This window comes from Neopsephotus bourkii, unplaced genomic scaffold, assembly GCF_033783945.1.
Source record: "Neopsephotus bourkii isolate Nb327-2 ecotype Australia unplaced genomic scaffold, CSIRO-AGI_Nbou_v1 NB_1761, whole genome shotgun sequence".
Classification (NCBI taxonomy): Eukaryota; Metazoa; Chordata; class Aves; order Psittaciformes; family Psittacidae; genus Neopsephotus; species Neopsephotus bourkii.
This window is the reverse complement of record NW_026902235.1, coordinates 334,271-355,275: the sequence shown is the minus strand read 5'-3', so window position 1 is coordinate 355,275 and position 21,005 is coordinate 334,271. Positions and strand designations below refer to the sequence as shown.

General features: G+C 52.3%; 1 protein-coding gene across 16 annotated transcripts in view; it reads left to right on the top strand.

The window, feature by feature from the left end:
- The window catches only part of GRIN1 (glutamate ionotropic receptor NMDA type subunit 1), a 39,075-nt gene that overhangs the window by 7,472 nt on the left and 10,598 nt on the right, over positions 1-21,005 (top strand). For 12 of the 16 annotated variants that reach the window (XR_009729178.1, XR_009729176.1, XR_009729175.1 and 9 more), the window contains exons 3-18: positions 3,243-3,419; positions 7,666-7,728; positions 8,518-8,618; positions 9,170-9,291; positions 9,782-9,956; positions 11,469-11,613; positions 11,712-11,795; positions 13,319-13,454; positions 14,347-14,474; positions 14,652-14,816; positions 15,106-15,224; positions 15,846-15,958; positions 16,399-16,547; positions 17,347-17,504; positions 17,979-18,140; positions 19,844-19,953. Coding sequence is in view for 9 of the 16 variants with exons in the window: in XM_061378000.1 (XP_061233984.1) it covers positions 3,243-3,419; positions 7,666-7,728; positions 8,518-8,618; positions 9,170-9,291; positions 9,782-9,956; positions 11,469-11,613; positions 11,712-11,795; positions 13,319-13,454; positions 14,347-14,474; positions 14,652-14,816; positions 15,106-15,224; positions 15,846-15,958; positions 16,399-16,547; positions 17,347-17,504; positions 17,979-18,140; positions 19,844-19,953 (2,107 nt within the window). In the remaining 7 variants the exon portion in view is untranslated. The remainder of the gene's footprint in view (positions 1-3,242; positions 3,420-7,665; positions 7,729-8,517; positions 8,619-9,169; positions 9,292-9,781; positions 9,957-11,468; positions 11,614-11,711; positions 11,796-13,318; positions 13,455-14,346; positions 14,475-14,651; positions 14,817-15,105; positions 15,225-15,845; positions 15,959-16,398; positions 16,548-17,346; positions 17,505-17,978; positions 18,141-19,843; positions 19,954-21,005) is intronic. The other 4 variants (XR_009729177.1, XR_009729180.1, XM_061378008.1 and 1 more) reach the window with 1 other exon arrangement.

The following is a 21,005-nucleotide window of genomic DNA, read 5'->3' as shown; positions in this document are numbered from 1 at the left end:
ATGGACCATGAGCTGTGACAAGTCCTTAGGAGACAGAGGTAAAGAAGATAGCAGTCCTTTCACTCATGGTCCTTATGTGGGCACATACACACTGCCTGATGGCCTCGCAGCCTGCACACTCCCTCTACATACACACAAACTCCATCAGTAGGCACCCACATGTGCACCCTGCCCCAGGTATGGCATGGCCATGTGCAGCTATTCAAGCACCCAAGCACATTCCCTGCATGGGCAAGTGCTCACATATACTTTCTGCATATAAGTGCTCATGTTTATGCACACATAGAGTTGTTGCTGTCACATGTGCATACATACACATACACATAATCTATTCAAACTTAGCTCCTCTTAATAGCTACTCATACCGACCAAGTCAGCACCACTACTAACTCACAGCTCACAAGAGTCCTGACTCAGCACATGTGCACAGTCTCACAACTACGCTCATCCCAGAGCATTTAAGCTCCAGCCCCATGGGTTTCTGCTGAGTTGATTCCACTTCGAAGCCTGGATTTGATCCCAACATGTATTTACTTACTGTTTGCTGAAGTAGAGTTCAGTGAGGAATCACAGGGCTGAGCACTCAGGTTTGGGTGGGATATAGGAAAATGCTGTAGAAAGCTGCTCACATCCAAGCCCTCCTGGCAGGCAGCAGCCACAGAGAGGAAAGCAAAGGATGTGAGCCTGCAAAACATCTTACCAGGGGAGCTGTTGATTTGAAATGAGGAGCGTTTTGAATGTGTGCCTGATTTGAGAGGTGCAGGTTACCACCCATGGCAGCTCAGAGGTAGAGCACTTGTAGCAGTACCAGCAGGGGTGGTGCTGATGAGTGATGCAGCTGGAGTGAGTGAACATACTGTGCTGGCTATCTGATAGCCAGACTGACTTAAAAGTCAGTCAAGCAGTTATTTGCCTAAAAATGGGCTAACTATGATGCATAAATCATTGCATCTTCATACTCTGCAGTACAGCCCCTGTGTCCATGCACGGCAGGGCCAGGAAAGCTCTGGGCTGGGTTTCAGAGGCTTTCACTGTGTGTAGTGTGAGAGGGGAAATCAAATCCCACAAAATCTGGGTCCCAGCTGCCCCTGCACATCACAAGTTGGACTTTCTAACCTTTGGGGGACTCTGCTTTCATTTTTCTGCCAATCTTTGGGCCCTGCAGAGTTCAGCAGCCCCATGTGCTTCAAAAGCGGGGCTCAAGGAGTGAGTGCTCACCCTGACATCCATGCTTGGTGCTTGCTATTAGTTATTCTTCGTTATCCTGTTTAAAAACCACAAGCCTGTGATCCAGGAGCTGAGACACCATCATAGCAAGTCCATGAGCCTTTGACTCCACCTCAGAAAGAAAATTTTCCTGAACCCTTAAATCAAGTAGCTCTCCAACAGCTTTGTAATACAATTCATTCCCCTGAATCCAGCGATAGGTAGTTACAACACTTAAGAGAGCCACGACCAGATTAAACAGCATTTTTTGCAAGCTACATTGGGAAACTAGAAAATAATCTGATGCAATATTTAAATGCCAAAGATGTTTTCATTTCAAAAAGAGATTGAAATAATTTTCAGTTAGAATTTTTTGCCTTTATTTTTTTAGGTTTTTTTAATTATTATTAGCTACTCTGTTCTTTTTTTAATTTCTTTTCTCTCTTCTGATTTCCCATTTTCATTTTCCCTGGATTTTCTTAAACCAACTACAAATGCTCAGGGGTTAAATACTAAAAGTGCTTAACCCCATCTTGTGTGCGCCTGGCCTGGGCTGTGGAGCTGGGCTGGAAACATGCTGACATCTCTGCTGGATCCAAAGAGAGCTTGAGACCTGTGCTGGTGTGGAGACCATGGCTGTCCTTCCACTGCTTGTCCCCATAGGGCTTCCTCCCAGTCTTGTTGATTAGTGCTGGGCTTGTGGGGTGAGCTGCATTTCTCCTGCTCTTTGAGTAACTGGGAATGTTTGTATCAGTGATAGGAAACTGCAGCTCTGAGGTGCTTGTTACGGCTCTCCTGATCGTTTCCTCCTTCGATCAAACATCCCCAGTTCCTCCAGTCTCTTCAGTAACCGGGAAAAGCTCCCAGTGCTCTGGTATTTCTGCTGCTGCCTCCACCAATTCTTTGTTTGGGGCCCAGGCAGAACAGATCTGCTGTCCCAGTGCAGAGACCATGATAGGGGTTTGTGATATTTTGCATGCATTGCGTGGTTTGGTTTATCACTGTGTTTAGAGTGAGGAAGAGGCATTGTCTGGCCTTCCTCCTACACGTGTCCATGGTAGACATACTGCTTTTTCTCCTCCAGCATGAATTACTTTAGCCTATTGAGGACATTTCTGACCCATGCTGGGTCCAGTTTCTGGATGAGCAAGTCTGGACAAGCCCTGTTTGGTCTAGAAAACCATCTCAGCCTTATAAAAAGAGCTATTTTGGTGCTTTCCTTTTTGTCCTTTGCTGTTCAGATTCCTGTGTCCCTCCAGCACGTAGCTGCTCTGTCAAGCAGGGCACATGCCGAGCACAGGCACGTTCATTTCCTAATATTTGACTCTAGGGCCTTTTGGAAACGCTGCAGTTTTTGAAACCTCTCTGTCAGCTACAGCTTTTGGTCTAATTGCTCCCCTAAGAGTGCTGTTCTCAATTAGGCTGCCATTGCTATTGCTCAGTCATCCAACCATAAAGATGTCTTTACCCAAATCAGATAGGTTAGTCAGGGCATGAGTCCAGAGCTGTCTCCTCCTGTGTGCCGCTGCAGAACAGGCTGACCTAGAAACAGCCAAACAGCACAATACAAAACTGCTTTTCTGAGCTTCTCTCAGAGAACTGGATGAGCTTTGAGGTCTCTTCCAACAAAACCATTCTATAATTCTATGATTCTGTGAATCCATGTTCTTTCTGATGTCCACTGCTCAGTAACATTTTCAAAAAGTCTAAGAGGAAAGGCTATATTTGCATTGAATGTTGCTGACAATTTGTTGCTGGTCAGGCTTTTCTTCACTTACAGACCACAATGCAAAAAACCCTCCTTCGCCATGCACTGGATTAACCAGGGAGGTACAAAATCAGAACCAGGGATTGCTTTTCAGCCAGGAGAAAGGAGTGCAGGTCCCAGAGGGTACCTCAAGGTGGGCAGCCCAGAGGTCTACCCAAAATTCCTGCTCAACTCTTTGGCCTTGCAATCCCAGCCCTGCCCCTGCAAACCCATCCGTTCCATGACGCACAACCCAACCAGTCTGTTGAGCTCTTGTTCTTCCTTGCAGAGCATCCACCTCTCCTTTTTGCGCACGGTCCCACCATACTCTCACCAGGCCAACGTCTGGTTTGAGATGATGAGAGTCTTCAACTGGAACCACGTCATTCTGATAGTCAGTGACGACCACGAAGGTCGTGCTGCACAAAAGAAGCTGGAGACGCTCTTGGAGGAGAGAGAGTCCAAGGTCAGTTCCTTAACATTGTCTTGTAGCTTTGTTTAAGCAACAACAACAAAACTAGAAGTCTCGGGCTGTTGTATGTATGTAGATTTCTGTATGTAAAACACCTTTTCTTTCCATTGTAACATGGCTAACATGCTTAAAGCATCAACAGTGTCTGACTAGTACCTGACAGAACTTTGTACTTTATTCATTTCACTTGCTTTGCCATGGTCAAAATCTCCTACATGTAAATCGACTACAAAATGAAGGGAAGGATAACCTGGAGCTCTGCAAATGCCTCGCCCAAGATTCCCACCTAAGGAGAGGACCAGTCGCTCAGCTTAGGGAAGCACCTGCCCCATTAAAGCCACCTAGGGGCCAGGCAGGTCCAGCAGTGCCAAACCAACCCCGAAAAGCAGCTTCTGAATTGGCAAACTGGAGCTCACCTTAGTGGCTTAGGAGGGACCAGGGCGCACGGAGGTGTAATGCACCCTCTCTATAAAGCTGTCGGCTCTGCGGGCTGAGGCCCCCGTTCCCATCTCCATTGAAGCTCATGCCAACCGCTGCTTTCCCGACACCCCATGCTGGTACAAGAGGGCTGTGGCTGGCAGGAGCAGCTTTATCGAGGAGGTGCACTGCACCTGCACTCAGGGCCATGCAGGGCACAGGGAGGGAGGCAGGGGAGGTCCCCAAGCCTGGTAGAAATTCAGGAGGACAACCATAGACCTGCTGCCGTTGGGTAGAAGGAGCAAGCAAGCATTCAAGACAAGCAGGGAAGGAGAACACAAGGAGCAGTTTGGCTGTGATGCTTCAAAGGCAGGCACCTGTCCGGAAGACAAAGGTGAAGTCCCAGCACAGGGTGAGGTTCCCTTCCTATGGGCAGAGTCTGAGCCCATCTCCAAGCCTCCAGCAGCAGGGAGTCTTGCACCATCTCCACCATTGCACCATTCCTGGCTGTTCGCTCCGTGGATTACAGACAGGGACCATAACCTGCTCTTCCCCAGCCCCACCAGGAGATTCTGGACACGTGACAGTTGGCTGATGGGGAGATGTGGCTATATATGCTTCTTGTGTTTGGACTTGGTGGTGGAACTGACAAACCAGAGAGAGCAGCATGCCACTGCCCTTCATCACCTCTCATCAAGCACTGGAAGAACAACTGGTGCAGGGGTGCTGGCACAAGCCACACTGACCAGCAGGTGTTTGTTTTTAGTGGTTGTTCAAAAGAAGCTTTATCCTTGCAGCATCCTGGGCCATCATGAGACACTGGTGTGCCACCAGCTGCAGTGGAATCCTCCTGCTTCCAAAGGCAGCTTACTGCTGGGTGGCAGAGGGACACAATTTCTCACCAAAGCCCAGTGTTCCTCACCAAACAGAGCTGTGGAAAGGTTGGTCCCATTGATGGTCATCCCTGTCCTTGCCGATTTTGATTTCTACATTCTGTTTTCCTGCAGCTCCTGTGCATCCCTTTCATGCATCCCTGCTCCCTCTCATGCCTCCACTCCCTGCTTGCTCCACACAGCACTCTTGGGCACATGGTGCCTTTCTTCTGCCTGCCCATCGTACAGGAAACCATTTGAGATCTTGGGCTTGAAAGATGGGGGATGAAGGGTCTGTCTTCTGACCTGCCCCACATTTGCCTTGCTTCTGTAACACGTTTGGGTGTCTCCTAGCAGCCACTGGGCTACTGCAATTGCCCTGGCCATCCTCCAGCCTGGGGCATGTGCTCTGTGGTGGCAGGTCACCTTGTCTTCCCTTCATGTAGTGCCACCGCATCTTCTTTCTTTTTCCTTTGAGGAGCTTGCTCTGGTCAAACTCACTGCACTGACTGGTCTTGAAGGTGGTTGATATCTGTTGGGGCTTTCCTGCCTTCCTCAGTCTCTTCTGCTGTCTAATTGCTCCTCTGGTCATTGCTGTGCTTTCTTCATGCCATGAAGAGGTGTCCTGGACCTCTCCCCAGCCTCCGCAGGGGCATCCTGGGCCTCAGGGGAGGAGCAGGCAGGAGACCTGCTCTCCACCTCTTCAAGACTCTGATCACAGTCCCTGAGCACCTGGGGGATCTGCTATGGGTCAGGGGCTCACCTGCAGTAACTCTCCATCTGGAGCCACTGCTTCATCCCAATACAGATCTGCTCATTCATCTGGGCAGGCCACCAGTCACCAAGCTCAGGCTCAGGATCGAGTTCCAGACGCTGTGACAATCAGAGTGTTTCCAAGTCAGACGTGGCAGGTCCCTGGTGTGCTGGCTCCTGTTCTCTGGGACACTGATGCTCATGAAAGCAGTCAGTATTTGAGTGAGTGCTGGAGAACATGGTGTACAGGGAATTTTTAACTTGTGAGTCCCTGTGTGAAACACGGGCTGAGGAACTGGGAAGGCCTGCAGGAAAGAGGAGGCATTACTGGTGTAGTTCTGGGAAAAGGGATAGTGACAGGCAGAGGTGATCAGCTGCCATCAGTTCAGCCTTGCAGCACCCAAGACTCTGCCTCACTTTGCTGACCAGCTTGGGTCAAGGTGCAGGCACATCAAGGTGATTCATAGCTGGAAGCTGCAAGATGGATTGACCAAGTTTCTGAGTAAATCGATGGTGCCTGAAGAAAAGTAACCAGTATCTCATCGCTGCAGAATATTCACTCTGCCGTGCTGCAGCTCCACTCGGAGGCAGTTGTTACTCCAGGTTTAACTGTGATCTGAGCAGACTCTAAGAAGCCACTGCAGAAATCCTCACTGGATGTCATCAGAAGTGAAGGCAGACCTGGACTCCAAGCAAATTTTGTCTCCTCAGATGCTTTTCCTTGCAAGGACCCAACTCGGAGCAATAAAAAGCCTGTCAAGCTGTGTCCAAGGAGAAGAAAGGAAAGACCGCATGGCTGCACAGAAAGACCTGACAAAATGTCCTGCCAAAGACTGGTCCGAGTGCTCAGGAAGAGGCAAGCAATTTAGTTTGGAAAGCAATTTGCAGACATAAAACCTGGCTGCCTAAGGAACAACCTGGGAACATGAACCCTTGCATTATGGGGGTGCAAAGGGTCAGGTTCCTGGAAGAGATCAGTTCTCATTGCCGTAAGATGCTGTGAAATGGAAATCAGAATAGAGCCATGTCCTGTACATCATACACAGATCAGGGCTGCCCAGCTGGGGTGAGATGAGGCCAAGAAGAAGAGGTCAGACTATGTCCCATCAAAACCTGCCAAACACTGTTCTGCAGGCATGATTAGGTTGGTGTTATTGTCATGGTCACAGGAAGATCCACAGAGGTCCGTGCATGCTGCTGCAGGGTCAGTGCTCCTGAGAGCATAGGCTGTTGACCCTTAGCATGCTGCCTGGAGGAGAGGAAACCTCCAGAAGTAAGTTTCACGCTCCTGGATCCTTTGGGGCCAAGCAGCAGAAGTGGCTCAGGCAGGAGACAAGGGGAAGAGCAAGGTCCCTGCTCCGGTCCATTTTCTGCAGGGTCAGTGCACGCTGAGCCACCCACCCCTAGTCCAGGTATGATGCTCCAGCCAGCAGCATGGAGACCACCAAATAGTGAACCCCACTGTGTAGGGCCAGGTTATGGGCACCATGGTCTCCAGTGGCTGCTGCAGAACCACGAGGTGCCCTTGGCCAGCCATTGCACCAGGTAAAAGCTGCAGTGTCATCCCATGATCACCATTGCTTCATATCGCCACGCTTTGAGCCAACATGGGACGTAGAGAGCTTTGTCTTTCTCTTTTGGATGGCAACAGAGCTCCAAAAAGCTGTTCCCTCCTTGAAGGGGGTGAGAAGTTCAGCTGAGACACCTCACTTGCTGTGAACTCTCTTAGGGTGATTGTAATGATAAGACCGATGGTAGTGATGCTAATACTCTTAATTGTAACAGTTTGCCTTTATCCAGCACTTTCCGTACACAACATTTTGTCCTTTACTTCCACAGTAATTCCATGGAAACTCCCCACCACTTAGGCCCTTAGAGATGCGTAGATTGTTTCTGAGCTTAAGATAAAAATGTCTTGCTGAAGAATTCCCCAGTCCCACAAGGGAAATACAACCGCATCGCAATCGCTGTGACACTCAGGCTTGCTCTAACCAGTACGGCTTTGCACCGTGATGCTCCCGTGAGAGCTGAGGCACTCTCTCCTGATAGTGGTTTTTGCGAGCTCCAGCGTTATAGAGACCCTTTAGCAAACAGTGGAGGAGGAGGTGGATGTTGGATTGCTTTACTACACGTCATTTTCAACTGTTTATAATATTCTTCTGTGTCTACATATTTTCTCTGTGCACATTATTCATCAGAGTAAAAAAAGGAACTATGAAAACCTCGACCAACTTTCCTATGACAACAAGCGAGGACCCAAGGTATATATGCATGGAAATGCACGCCGCCCACCAACCTAACTAGCAAATGACAAATAGCCACAGCCACCAGAAAAAATAAAATAAAAGAAAAATAAAAGAGAAAGAGAAAAAAAAAAAAGAAAAGAAAAGAAAGAAAAATAAAAAAGATCCGTGACTATGTTTCTTGGTAGCACGTTTTTATGTTGAGATAGCTTGGTTTGGACTTGAGAATGGAAACGTAGCCAGCTGACCCTGGAAGGATTTATTTTTGAAACATGCATGTGAACCAGTAATTAACTTGCAAGTTTTTCTTTTGAATTTTTTTTTTTGGAAAGTTGAATCAACCCCCTTTCCTCCCCAAAGGAAACGGTTCCTTGGTGTAAGTTGCTCACTTCTACTCCCAAAGGTTAACCCTGTGCAATATGTTTTTTTTTTTTGTGTCATTTCCCATGTTTTTGAAAAACAACACTCGTTTGAGTTTTCAATTGCATTTCAAAGCCTTTTTCTCTTTCCTGTACAATGCACGCCTCTTTTTGGGTCTTGATTGACTTCAGTTTGCATGCACAGTGCAAAAAAAATGAAACCAAAACCAAAAAGTCAAAACCTTAAAAGAGAAAGAAAGGAAGGAAAGAAAGAAAAGAAAGAAAAGAAAAGGAAAAAAAAAAAAAAGAAAAAATAGCTATAACCAACCTTATAGATCAGGCTTTTGTGCAGTTTAATGAATTCTCTTGACCCTTTTCTAGATAGCATGGCTCTCACAAGCAGTCCTGGGGCTCCCGCACTAACCAGCTTTGCTCACACCAATCACAGGCTGAGAAAGTGCTTCAGTTTGACCCGGGAACCAAAAATGTGACATCGCTGCTGCTGGAGGCAAAGGAGCTGGAGGCTCGAGTCATCATCCTCTCTGCCAGGTAAGGCAGAGCCACCCCTACCCCTCCCTGCTCTGATGTCCTCACTCTCCCCTTTGAAACACTGCCCAGCGCTGCAGGCAGTGCAGATCTGGGGCTTGTCATCCTTGAGGAGAGAGTGAAAGAAACCCTGCAGAAAGCCCTGTGTCTCAGGTGGGTGCTGGATGCTGCTGGCCAAGGAGGTTTCATGGTGGAGATGTCTGGGCCGTTATGCAAAGTGGTGGCAGTTGCAAAGGCAGCAGTAGTTACTGGTCATCCTGGTGCACCTTTGAAGGGGAGTCTTACTGACCCTGTGCCTGTAGGTGGTGAACAATAAGGAATGGGCCAGACTTGCAGATGCTCAGCAGTGCTGGGTGCTGTGGGATTAGGTGAAGCAGAGAGAATGATTCCCATTGCATCAAGGAATCAGCCATTGCCCAAGAGAAGTGGTTATCAAAGGAGGCTGCCTGGAGGGGATGTGCTTTCCCTGGCGCTGCCACCCTATTAGGGTGAATACAGGAGCAAAGGGGCCATCCAGCACCTGAAGCCACATTGCCATTCCCTTCTCGTTGCAGTGAGGATGATGCGGCCATGGTGTACAGATCAGCAGCCATGCTCAATATGACGGGCTCCGGCTACGTGTGGCTGGTGGGGGAACGGGAGATATCAGGCAATGCCCTGCGTTACGCCCCTGACGGTAGGCACCGGCCAGAGGAGCCTGTCCCACTGCCAGCCGGGCCAGGATGAGTGGCACAGCCCTCCCGGGGACCCCTAGGGCTGGGGAACGTGATGCCATGGTGGTCCCAAGTGAGGGGAGGGTCCCACACATTGCTGTCTGCTCCCCTTGCCCACAGCAGTCCAGCATCTTTGGCCACGCAGCCATGCTCAAAACCCAGCTCAGTGGGGCTTTGCAAGCTGACCATCACCTGGGGGAAAGGCTTGGGCACAATGGGGATGGAGCACAGCATGTCCATGTAGCTCTCCCAGTCCCCCTCCTGCAGGCATCCCAGCACTGCTACAGCCACTTCCCCTGCCTAAAGCTCAGTAAACTGCCCAGCTACATCCAGGGGGTCCTCACCCCATAACCATGGGCTTGCTGGTCTCTAAGCCCTGTGCATGAGAGTAACGCTGGAGCTGCCGGTGCACCCATGGGTACTGACCTGCCTCCTCCCCTCTACTTACATCAGGAGTGATCGGTTTGCAGCTCATCAATGGGAAGAATGAGTCAGCCCACATCAGTGATGCTGTTGCAGTGGTGGCCCAGGCCGTGCATGACTTGTTTGAGAAGGAGAACATCACAGACCCACCACGGGGCTGCGTAGGCAACACCAACATCTGGAAGACGGGACCCCTTTTCAAGAGGTATTTGAGAAGGGGTCCTGCTGAAGGGAGCAGAGGACCCCGTGGGGGAGAGCTGGAAAAGGTGGGAGCATGTGGGAAAGATGCAAGAGGGCAACATGGAAGCCTTGTTCAGCATGTATGTCACTAAAGCTTTGGGGCATGTGGCACAGGACTGCTTGGACTCTACCGCGTGATTTGATTGAAGGCTACATCTCTCCTTGGATAACTAGTACATGGGCTGGAGCATTGGCCCCAGTTTGTTCACACATCATCCTGGTGCCTAGCACCAGTTTGATCCATGGCAAACCCATCCTCTCCTGGGCAACGCTAGGGCAGCTGGGATCAGTGTGAGCAAAGACAGCTCTAGAAGGAAGAGACCTGGGGGCCAGCATCTCCTCCAGGCTGGATCTCAATTCTGTAGGTAGAAGAGTGGAGAATGAGGGTTTCTGCACCATCAGGGAGGGTGGTATTGCTGAGACTGGAGCTCAGTGCTGCAGACATGTTTCTTGCTGATCATTTCAGGGCTGAGGCACAGGTCAGTGTGCTGCAAAGCAAAATATGGGTGCAAGAGATCTCCGTGCAGGCTGCTCTCTGCTGTAGCAGTGGTGCTGTGGTTTTGGGTGTTGGGGTCTCAGCAGATCAGAGCATGCGTGTGCTGGATCCTGCTGCTGTGGGCAGTGTGATCAGCAGAGGCTGCATGTGCTTCCCAGAACCCAGCCCTTGTTCTGTGTGGGGTTTCATGCTACATCACTGCAGGTGCTGGAGTCACAACAGCCTCTTCTGCAGGCTGGGTCTGGGTAAAGCAGCAGTTGCCTTTGCAGCATGGCTCCTATGTGAAGGGCTGCAACCCGGCACCAGGGTGTTGCTGTTGGCAGTGGGGCCTCATGCCAGGGATTGCTCACTGCAGGCATCATTGCAGTGCCTGTGGGATGCCCTTTCTGTAAGTCTGGGTTCTGTTGAGCATGGGACCTGCAAAGCCTGAAGGTTATATTAGAAGCATTTCTGGCATTTGTTATAGCAACACAATCTTTGGCATGAGTTATTCAAACCTGTTCTCTGTGGCGCACTGCAGGTGGCTTGGGTAATTCTGTGTGTGCACTATTGTCTTTCCAGGTTCTGGGGACTGGTTCTCCCCTTGGTGGGGTGTGTGCATACCTGGGGCACTACCCAGGCTGTGATGGACTGGTGCCAGACAGAAGTAACAGAAGGGGGCACAGCTCCCAAGGGACTCCCAGGGGAAGGTGTCCTTGGGTACTGTGGGACAGATCATTCCTTAATGGAATGGGACTGATCTGGTGGAAAACAAGGGGCAGTGACAACAGGTACGTTAGAGCAATATTCAGGAAACTGACTTAGTCCACTAGGAGGGAATGGCCACAGGTCTATGAACAGACCACAGGTAGCCCTGACTGGACTCCTATAGAGTAGTGGGCATATGGCAGGCAACTGAAAGACAGCATTTACCTTTCTGATGCCTTCTTAGGTGCCCACACCAGAATTTCTAGCTTGGCCCCACTGTGATTCTCTCCATAGGGTGTTGATGTCCTCCAAGTACTCAGAGGGTGTCACTGGACGGGTGGAATTCAATGAGGATGGGGACAGAAAGTTTGCCAACTACAGCATCATGAACCTGCAGAATCGGAAACTGGTCCAAGTTGGGATTTACAATGGCAGCCATGTACGTACAGGCCTGGGCAGGTTGGGTAGGAGGGGTGTGTGCGCTGGGCATCTACCTATGGCCTCACATCTATCTCCTTCCTCTGGGACTGATCACAGGTCTTGACCAACGACAGGAAGATTATCTGGCCAGGGGGAGAAACAGAGAAACCTCAAGGCTATCAGATGTCAACCAAATTGAAGGTAACAGCAAGTGGCAGTAGGTGTGGAAGGTCTCCTCAGCTCTCTGCATGCAGGGCTGTCTTTATCTGCCTCCCATTTCTACTGCCTCTGACGCTATCAGTGGCATTTGCAAACCCAGGGCACCTACTGTCCTGGAGAGGATGTAACAGAACTCATACAGTGGAGACCTCATAGCAGCCTTCCAGTATCTGAAGGGGGCCTACCAGGATGCCAGAGAGTGGCTCTTCATCACGGGCTGTTGCCACAGGACAAGGGATGATGAGTTTAAACTTAAACACGGAAGTTCAGGTTAGATATAAGGATGAAATTCTTTACTGTGAGGGTGGTGAGGCGCAGGCACAGGTTGCCTGTGGTGAATGTCCCGTCCCTGTTGGTGTTCCAGGCCAGGCAGGACAAAGCCTTGAGCGACATGGTCTAATATGAGGTGTCCCTGCCCATGGCAGGGGGTTGGAACTGGATGACCTTCAGTTCCTTTCCAAGCAAAACCATTCTATGATCCTATGATTTTAACTTGTAGAAGGTACTGGAGGGTGTCCAGAGCTACAGCACAGCAGCCAGCTGGACATAAACAAGATAGGGTGGCAGCATCCTTTGGATTGGAAAGAAAGAGCTGAGAAGAGGATATGAGAGAGAACAGCAGTGGAGGGATGGAGGGATCAGGTGTTCACCGTTCCTCATGGCTTGGGAGCCTGAGAGCACCTGGCACAGGTTTGCAGGAAATACAAGAATGGACTCCTTTGGCCCAAGGCACAGTTCAGTTATGAAGCTGCTGCTACTCGACAGTGCAGAGGCACAAGGAAACAGGTTCCAAAGGTGATTAAACAAACCAGTAGAGGGTGGGAGGGCTGGTGGCTGCAGTCTTGCATCAGGAAATCGCTGAAGAGCTGATGGCCAAAAGCTGAAGGTCACACAGGGAGGAGGTACCTCCACTCTGTCTTTGCTCCTCATGCCTTTCCCTAAAGTGTAGCCGCTTCAGTGACTGGACCCTGGGCAAGCTGCTCTTACCAGTATGACCATTTATGTGTCCTACTGTCCAGCATGGGAAATCACACATCCCCACTGGCAATGAGCCCTTATTCCTGCAAAGGTGGAGCAGATCTGTTGGGATGCTGCTTTACTGAGAAGGTCCAGGGCAGGACTGGAATATCTGCATCAGCTTGAGGCAGTGTGACAATGTCTAGAGAACCATTCAGGGCACTAATCCTGGCTATATGGTGGCTTTCATCTGTCCCCCATTAAGGCGAGGGGTGTGAAAGCCCTTGAGGCCGAGGTGAAAGTGCCACACAAGTTGGATGCTGACATAGCTGTTATTGATCCTGGTTGCAGCAAAAGCAAATGTTTCCCATGCCAAAGCCAGGTCCTGTTGCTGGGCCACATGGTCTCATGTGCTGAGATGGCAGCTGAGGAGGGCACCATTGCATTTTGGCCGTGCTTGCATAGAAAGGGCAGCTCAGCTCCCCACCCACAGAAGCATTGCTCTGGAGGAGAACAGAGACAAGCAACTGCTGTGCTTCACCTTGCAGATCGTGACGATCCACCAAGAGCCCTTTGTGTACGTGAAGCCCACACAAGCAGATGGGACATGCAGGGAGGAATTCACCATCAATGGAGATCCTGTCAAAAAGGTCTTTTGCACTGGACCCAATGAGACCATCCCAGGTAACTCAGTCTGGTGTGAGCACAGTGGCTTTCCCAGCCCACCCAGATGATGAAGGCTCCTCTCCCAGAACAGGGTCCCAGGGAGGGTGTTCAATCACACAGGAGGCCCAGAGGATGATGAGGAGAAAGGTGACAACACATTCAGCCCCCAAACACCCCGTCAGTTCAGCCCCACAGTAGTGCTGCACAGTGACTGGGCACTGGGACTCAGGTTTTTGACCCCAACAGATGACTTTCCCATCCTCTCTCTCCTGGGTGGACTCCAGGGCTGGTTTTGGGTATTACATCCCATGTTTCTGTTCATGCTCCAATTCTCTTTGTCTTGACCTCAAGCAGAAGAGAGAACCCAGAGGCACATTAGCACTTAATGCATGGGTACTAACACCACCAGTTTCAAACCATTTTGTTATGGCAAGCTCGTTTCAGAGTTAGGAGCAAGCACCTGGTGGGAGTGGGAGCTTCTCAGCAATGCCAGACTTGCCCAAGTCCACGTGCACCGCTGTGACCCATCACTCCCCTGAGCACAGCTTTTCCCCAGCCCTGAGCTGTTTCTTGTGCTGGGTTGAACCAAATGTGTTCATGCCAGTGGTCCTCCAGCACAGCCTCCGTGCACCAAGTCCCTCTGACCCCTGCAGTGGGTTGGTGGCACCAGCGCTCAGACCACCTCACTGGGACACAGGAAAGGAATGAGAACCCTTTGTCCTAGCTTGGCAGCACCCATAGGCGATGGAGTGGGAGATGGTGGTCAAGGCAAATGGCCCTGCCTGCATAATGTGATTACCTCTTGTACCAAACCAGAGCCATACAGGTGGCTGCTCTTGCTGGGACAACCACGGGTCCCTGGCAAAGGGACCTGCCTCCACTCGTCACCTCCATTCTCTCCTGCCTACAGGCCGGCCCACAGTAGCACTGTGCTGCTACGGGTTCTGCATTGACTTGCTCATCCGGCTGGCAGGGGTGATGAACTTCACCTACGAGGTTCACCTGGTGGCTGATGGTAAATTTGGTACCCAAGAGCGGGTGAGTTTGCACAGCCTGTGAGATACCTTTGCCTGTATTGTGTATATTGGAATACCCCCAGTCCCTTCTCCAGAGGAAGGGTGGGAGGGGAGTGCAGTGCCATGAGTTTTGGGGTCCTGGCTATGGGGGGGGCAGGTGCCAGGGCATTGGGATGATCCTGTGTTGGCTCTCTGGCAGGTTAACAACAGCAACAAGAAGGAGTGGAACGGGATGATGGGTGAGCTGCTGAGTGGCCAAGCAGACATGATTGTGGCTCCACTCACCATCAACAACGAGCGGGCACAGTACATTGAGTTCTCCAAGCCCTTCAAGTACCAGGGCCTCACCATCCTTGTGAAGAAGGTATGGGCTGGGATGAGATGTTTTGTAGAACAGGAGAGGTGCCCCTTGCTCCTCAGCTTGCGGACATGTGCATGCTGCACCATGTCCTTGCTCACCCACTGCAGCCCCCTGCCCACCCCAGGGCATGGCTGCTAATCCCACCTTTTGCTGTGGGATTCCAGCCTCAGCTTTCCCATGTGGCAGAGCAGGAGGAGCTCAGAGCAGGGCAGGGCCCTCTGGAGTGCAGTTGGGTGGGCTGGATGCAGGCACGATGGGTGCCAGCGCTGCTCACCTCTCTCCTCTGTGCTAGGAAATCCCCCGCAGCACCTTGGACTCGTTCATGCAGCCTTTCCAGAGCACGCTGTGGCTGCTGGTTGGGCTCTCAGTGCATGTGGTGGCAGTGATGTTGTACCTCTTAGACCGATTCAGGTGAGCGTGCTTTGGGTCACCCAAGGGCTGGAGGGGACAAGGGGGATGCTCCTGGGAACTGTCCCTGGTCCCTGCAGTGTCTTGCTCAGACACAGCCCTGCAGCCCTTTGAGAGGCTTTCAGAGGAGCTAAACACTGGGCTGAGGCTCCTTGCTTCTCTGGCCGCTTCTAAGTTGAGAGGTATGTGGGGTACCTGGCACTTGGATAAGTGGAAACATGCCTCTCAGACCAGGTGCAATGCTGATGTCCAACCAAGGGCAATGTCAGCTCCTGGGCTCTGAGTTTGTCCCCTTCCTTGGCCCCAAGACAGCTCCTCTGAAGGGCAGGGAGCCTGTCCCCACCTCAGCCCTGTGCCTAGAAGCTTCTTTGGTCCATGTCACAGTGGGAGAGGCTTGAGCTGGTCAGGATCAGATGATCTTTCTGGCCTGGAGAGCAGCGTGATGGGACCAGCGCCAGCATGAGCTGGGCAGGGCTGCATGCAGAGGGTACATGCAAAGCTGTTTAGGGCATAGGCACATTCTGTAGAGATGAGTGGTGTAAGGCATCATCAGAACATTTATGGCACAGTGGATTGCCCTGGGAAACAGAATAAGGGATATGAGAAGTGATTCTTGTTTTCCAGCCCGTTTGGCCGGTTCAAAGTGAACAGTGAGGAGGAGGAGGAAGATGCCCTGACCCTGTCTTCAGCCATGTGGTTTTCCTGGGGAGTCCTGCTGAACTCTGGCATTGGAGAAGGTGCATCTCTGCATGCAGTGGGACTGCTCTGTCCTGCGGCCCCACCCCTGACTTGGGGGGACAAGTGTCCCACGGACTCCCTCTGTGGTAGGGCTAATGCCCTGGAGGGACTTCATCCCCTGAGCCTTCCCTGGAGCAGGCTGGCAGGAGATTTGGTGGGGGGGGGGGGGGGGTGTCATGCCTGTGGCACTTGTGCAGACCATCACTGATGGGAAATGGGTCTTTCTTGGGCTGCTTCTCCTACCCAGGATTACCCATACATCAGGATGAGGCACATCCTGCTCTGGAAGGAGCTGGGTTCCTTGGTTTGGGCAGTGCAGAAGCTCCTTGCAGATGGTGCACATCTGTAGCTGCCATTGATTTCATGTGGGATGGATCTAGCTTTGGTGTCCAAGTCAAGCCCTTGTTGTGCCAGTCTCATCTCTCCTCTCTCCCTCCAGGTGCTCCCCGGAGTTTCTCTGCTCGTATTCTTGGCATGGTGTGGGCTGGCTTTGCTATGATCATTGTGGCTTCATACACTGCCAACCTGGCAGCCTTCCTGGTGTTAGACAGGCCTGAGGAGAGAATTACGGGCATCAACGACCCCCGGGTAATGACCCCTCTTTTGCTTTCTCCTCTGCTGCCCACCCCTGAGCAGAGATGCCTCCAGTGGGTACCTCGTGACTCATATAATGTGATCTGCAGTACACAGAGACCTCCTTTAATGTGGCTGTGGGTCTGTGCCAGGGGATTGAGCCCTGGGAGTCTCTGCCTGGGGCTGATGTTGGTGAATCTGAGACCCTGTGCTGGGTGGGAATGGACAGACATGGGGAGGCATCAGCAGGAATATAATTGTCCAGGAATAGCACACACCCAGCCGAACTGCCTGCCAGTTCCTGGAGAGCCTGCACTAACCAGCGAGGAAACGATTCATTATAGATGAGTTATAGCTAATGAAACTGTCCCCGAGGTGCAGTCAATACTCTCAGCAGATATCAGAATGCCTCAAACCCATTTCCTGCTCTGGCAAGGGTACAGCCACAACTTATCAGCACAGGCATGCAGGAATATGCTCCATAGCAGTGCTGACCCACAGCATCCCACACCCTATTGCATCCTCTTCCCACAGCACTGCTAGCCCTATGGCATCCATAGGCCTCCTGCATCCTCAGTGCCACAAGATCCCTGTGCCAGGGCATCCCTTGCCCCACCACTGTGGTCCCAGAGCATTCACTGCCCCGTGGCATCCACTGCCCCATGGCATCCACTGCCCCATGACATCTTCAGCTCCACTGAGATCAAGGTCTTCTCTGGGAAACAGGTCCCCAAAGGAGATGGGATGGTTTTGGGGTGAGGCAGTTTGGTTGATGAAGGACAGAAGAAACAGGAGCCCTTTCTCTGCCTTTCAGCTGCGCAACCCCTCTGATAAATTCATTTATGCCACGGTGAAGCAGAGCTCGGTAGACATCTACTTCCGACGGCAGGTGGAGCTGAGCACCATGTACCGACACATGGAGAAGCACAACTACGAGAGCGCTGCCGAGGCCATCCAGGCAGTGAGGGACAAGTGAGTGGGGCCAGCATCTTGCCTGGCCATGCTGGCAAGAGCTCCAGGGAGCTGCGGTTTTGTGGGATGAGAAGGGCTGATGCAAACCTGGAGGAAGTTGTAGCCAAAGCATGGCTTGACAGGACCTGAACAGTTGGTGCTGGGTGGGATCTTCCTAGTTGTAGTGCATACCATGTCTCTGGATGGAGAGCACAAGGTCTCTGTGAGGAAAGGCACAGTCAGAGACCTGTCCTTGCCCATGGCCTCCCTTTCTGGCCTCTGTGCTTGCTCCTGTGCAAAGCTGGGTGACTTTGAATCCCATGGAAACCCCTCACACTCCTCCTCCAAAATGTTGCCAAGCCTTTTGCCTCCCAGCGCAGACCCTGCTGCAGGATGGTGATGCTAATCTGAGCTTAAATTAGGGTTGGGAGCAGCCTCACTGCTCCCTCAGTGGCTGCAGGCACAACCTTACCTGCCTGTCCTCTCTCTGCCCAGCAAGCTCCACGCCTTCATCTGGGACTCGGCGGTGCTGGAGTTTGAAGCCTCCCAGAAATGTGACCTGGTGACAACGGGGGAGCTTTTCTTCCGCTCCGGCTTCGGGATCGGGATGCGCAAGGACAGCCCGTGGAAGCAGAACGTCTCCCTGGCCATCCTCAAGTCTGTACCCAGCTCTTGGCATGGGGCTTGCCCCGCATGCTGCATGTGTTAGCATGCAAGTAGCCTTGTGTCAGGCACCGCCACCCCTCCCCAAACCCTCTGCAGGGACAGGGGCTCTGGTGGCTGCCCTGTCCCTCCTGGTGAAGGGAACGTGCCTGAGCAACCAGGGTGGGCACCCACATCCCAGCTCTGGTCGCAGGGCTGGGGAAGCAGCATGAAGCTCGTGAGGGGAGCAGGACAGAGCAGGGCAGGCAGCAGGAGCCATGCTGGACCACAGGCAAAGCTGGCAAAGAGCAGCCCTGAGGCCACCCAGCACCAGATCCTTGGGAGCAGTGGCAGGGTGCTGCCACTTCTCCACTGGTCTCTGCAAGCTCAGCCTGGCATCGCACTGCCGTGGCTTGATGTTCCAGGGGTTTTCTTCCAAGTCTGATGATTCCTTTTAGGCAGAGACACATCAGGACCCCTGCTGAGTCCAGCTAAGGCTTTATACCAGCATTAGCTTGCAGTGTGGGGTACTGCAAGTCGATCTGATATTACGAATAAAATGGAATTCTGTTGTATTAGTTCAGAAATGCCACACTCACTGCAGCCAGAGGAATGTGGTGATGGAGTAACAGGCAGCTGGGAAGCAGCAAGTAGAGGGAGATTAATTTTAAGGAGAGACAAGGGTCAGAAGCCAGCATGGTCCCACCTGAGGTGTGGAGATGAAAGGCCTCAGAGAGAGCATAGAGAGGAAGAAGAAGACACAAGCAGAAGCTGGGGTAACATAAGCACCCATGGGACTCTGTCTGTAGGGTGGTCTTACTATGGGGATGGGTAGCAGCGAGACTGAAGGGATTTAGGACAACAATATGAGAAGCTTGGAGGGGCAGCAAGAGTCCTTGGTGTCCTGCTGGGAGAGGATGGGGAAGCCCAAGGGTTGCATGTGGCCAAGAGGGCAGGGGGATGTGCCACGAACAAGAGGGAAGAAGGCACAGGGAGACCTGTGGTGGGATGTGTGCTCTGTGCCCTCCTCCATCCAGCAGCTGTCCAGGCAGGAATGGGCACTGCAGGGATGTGGTTTGCTTCCCCCCAGGTGACACCAAGTTGCTGGGGAGTCCCAGCCCTCCCCATGCACAGGAGGAAGCTGCCAGGCAGAAGTTTTGCCCCTGATCTAGGGGTGCCGGTGATGACCAGTCAGGACTGGGGTGCCGTCTGAGCTCCCAAGTGGCTCTGGGAAGGGGGAACATGCAGGAGGGCACCGGGAGACAAGGCTCCTGTCAGCTGCCTGCAGCCTTTCTCCAGGCACTGCTTACAGCAGTCAGCTCCATCCCTCTCCTTGCCAACCAAGCTTGCATGAGGCTCTTTTTGGCAGCAGCCAGCCAGTTCTCCACCTCTCAAACACGGGGCAGTGGCACCAGGCAGCTCTGGGTGCCCCCGTGCATGTGGATCGTGGCTGCATGCAGGGCAAAATGCAAACACATGCAGTGCAGGCAGCCACTGCAGATAGGTCACAAACTCTCTCCATCCAAAAGCTCTACATGCACACGTGTGTGCACACACATGCAGTCAGCCATGCATGCACACACACCATCAGTTTGTGTGTTTGTAGGTTGCAGACAAGAGCAGATGGAGCTCTTGAACGCTCTAGGATGGAGCATGTGCTCCAGCTGCCTGTGGCTGGTTCCCGGTGACTCCTCTGTCCTTTCTCTTTGTGCTTCCAGGTCCCACGAGAACGGCTTCATGGAGGATTTGGACAAGACTTGGGTGAGGTATCAGGAGTGTGACTCCCGTAGCAATGCCCCAGCAACACTCACCTTTGAAAACATGGCAGGTTTGTTCTGCAAACCTCTTTCTTCTTCTTCGCTGGGTAGCCTGCTTTCGCTCAAGACATTCTCCTCTCCGGGGCTCTCCTCTCGGGCCAAAGCTCTGCTTCTTCTGGGTTTGTGCTTTCCTAGTGCTGGGAGGCTGCTGTTGGGCTCCAATCCCACCTTACCTGGAGCAGCTCTGCAAAGCTTTCCCCACCTTCCCTGGGTGGTTTTCTCATCGGTGGGGCTGTCCTGCTTTGACCATTGCCCACCTCCCTCTGCTCTGGCCAAACTGCGGCTGTCACTGTGAAATCAGAGCTGTCGCCAAGGCAGAGAGAGGGGAGCAGCACCTCCGGGGAGGCGAGAGCAGGCAAGGAGGCAGCGAGGATCCTGCTGCAGGAGGGAGGTGGTGGTGAGGGGCAGCCCCCAGCCCCATGGAGTGTGTCCTGTCTGGGCCCGGGCAGTGGGCAGGGGGTAGGAGGAGGATAATGAATACAGACGGGTTTCTTCTGGGTCCCCTTTTGCAGAGACTGAGAATTACTCCAGACTTGCTCTCCCTTTGGTCTAAAAATGGTCCTTTACCCAGCCAGCCTAGTGATGGCCCTTCACCCAGCCAACATGGTAATGGTCCTTCACCCAGCCAATGTAGTGATGTGGGATGAGGGGTGTCCGATGAGACCCCATCCTCACCAGCACCACGGGCAGAAGAGAGGGAGCATTTTGCTGTGTCTCCTAAGACACTCCCCTAAAATTGTGACCCCCGTGGGCTGCAACTGGCCCAGGGCAGCACAAAGAGCGCAAAGCTCCCCAAGGAAATCAACATGAGCACCAGAGGTGGGTTTCTGGTCCAAACAACCCCATAGCCCCAGGGTATGGGGTCTGCCCTCAGCATCTCTGCAGCACAGCCCATGCCCTGTGCCTGACTAACAGGCACTCGCATGGACATCCAGCACCCCATCACCCTTCTGCCCATCACCCTGGTCCCCAGCCTACACAGCACCAACCCTGCTCTGCTGGGTTCCCCTCCCCAGCCCCTCCAGGACTGCAGAGGGATGGCAGGAGGCCAGGGAGGGGACAC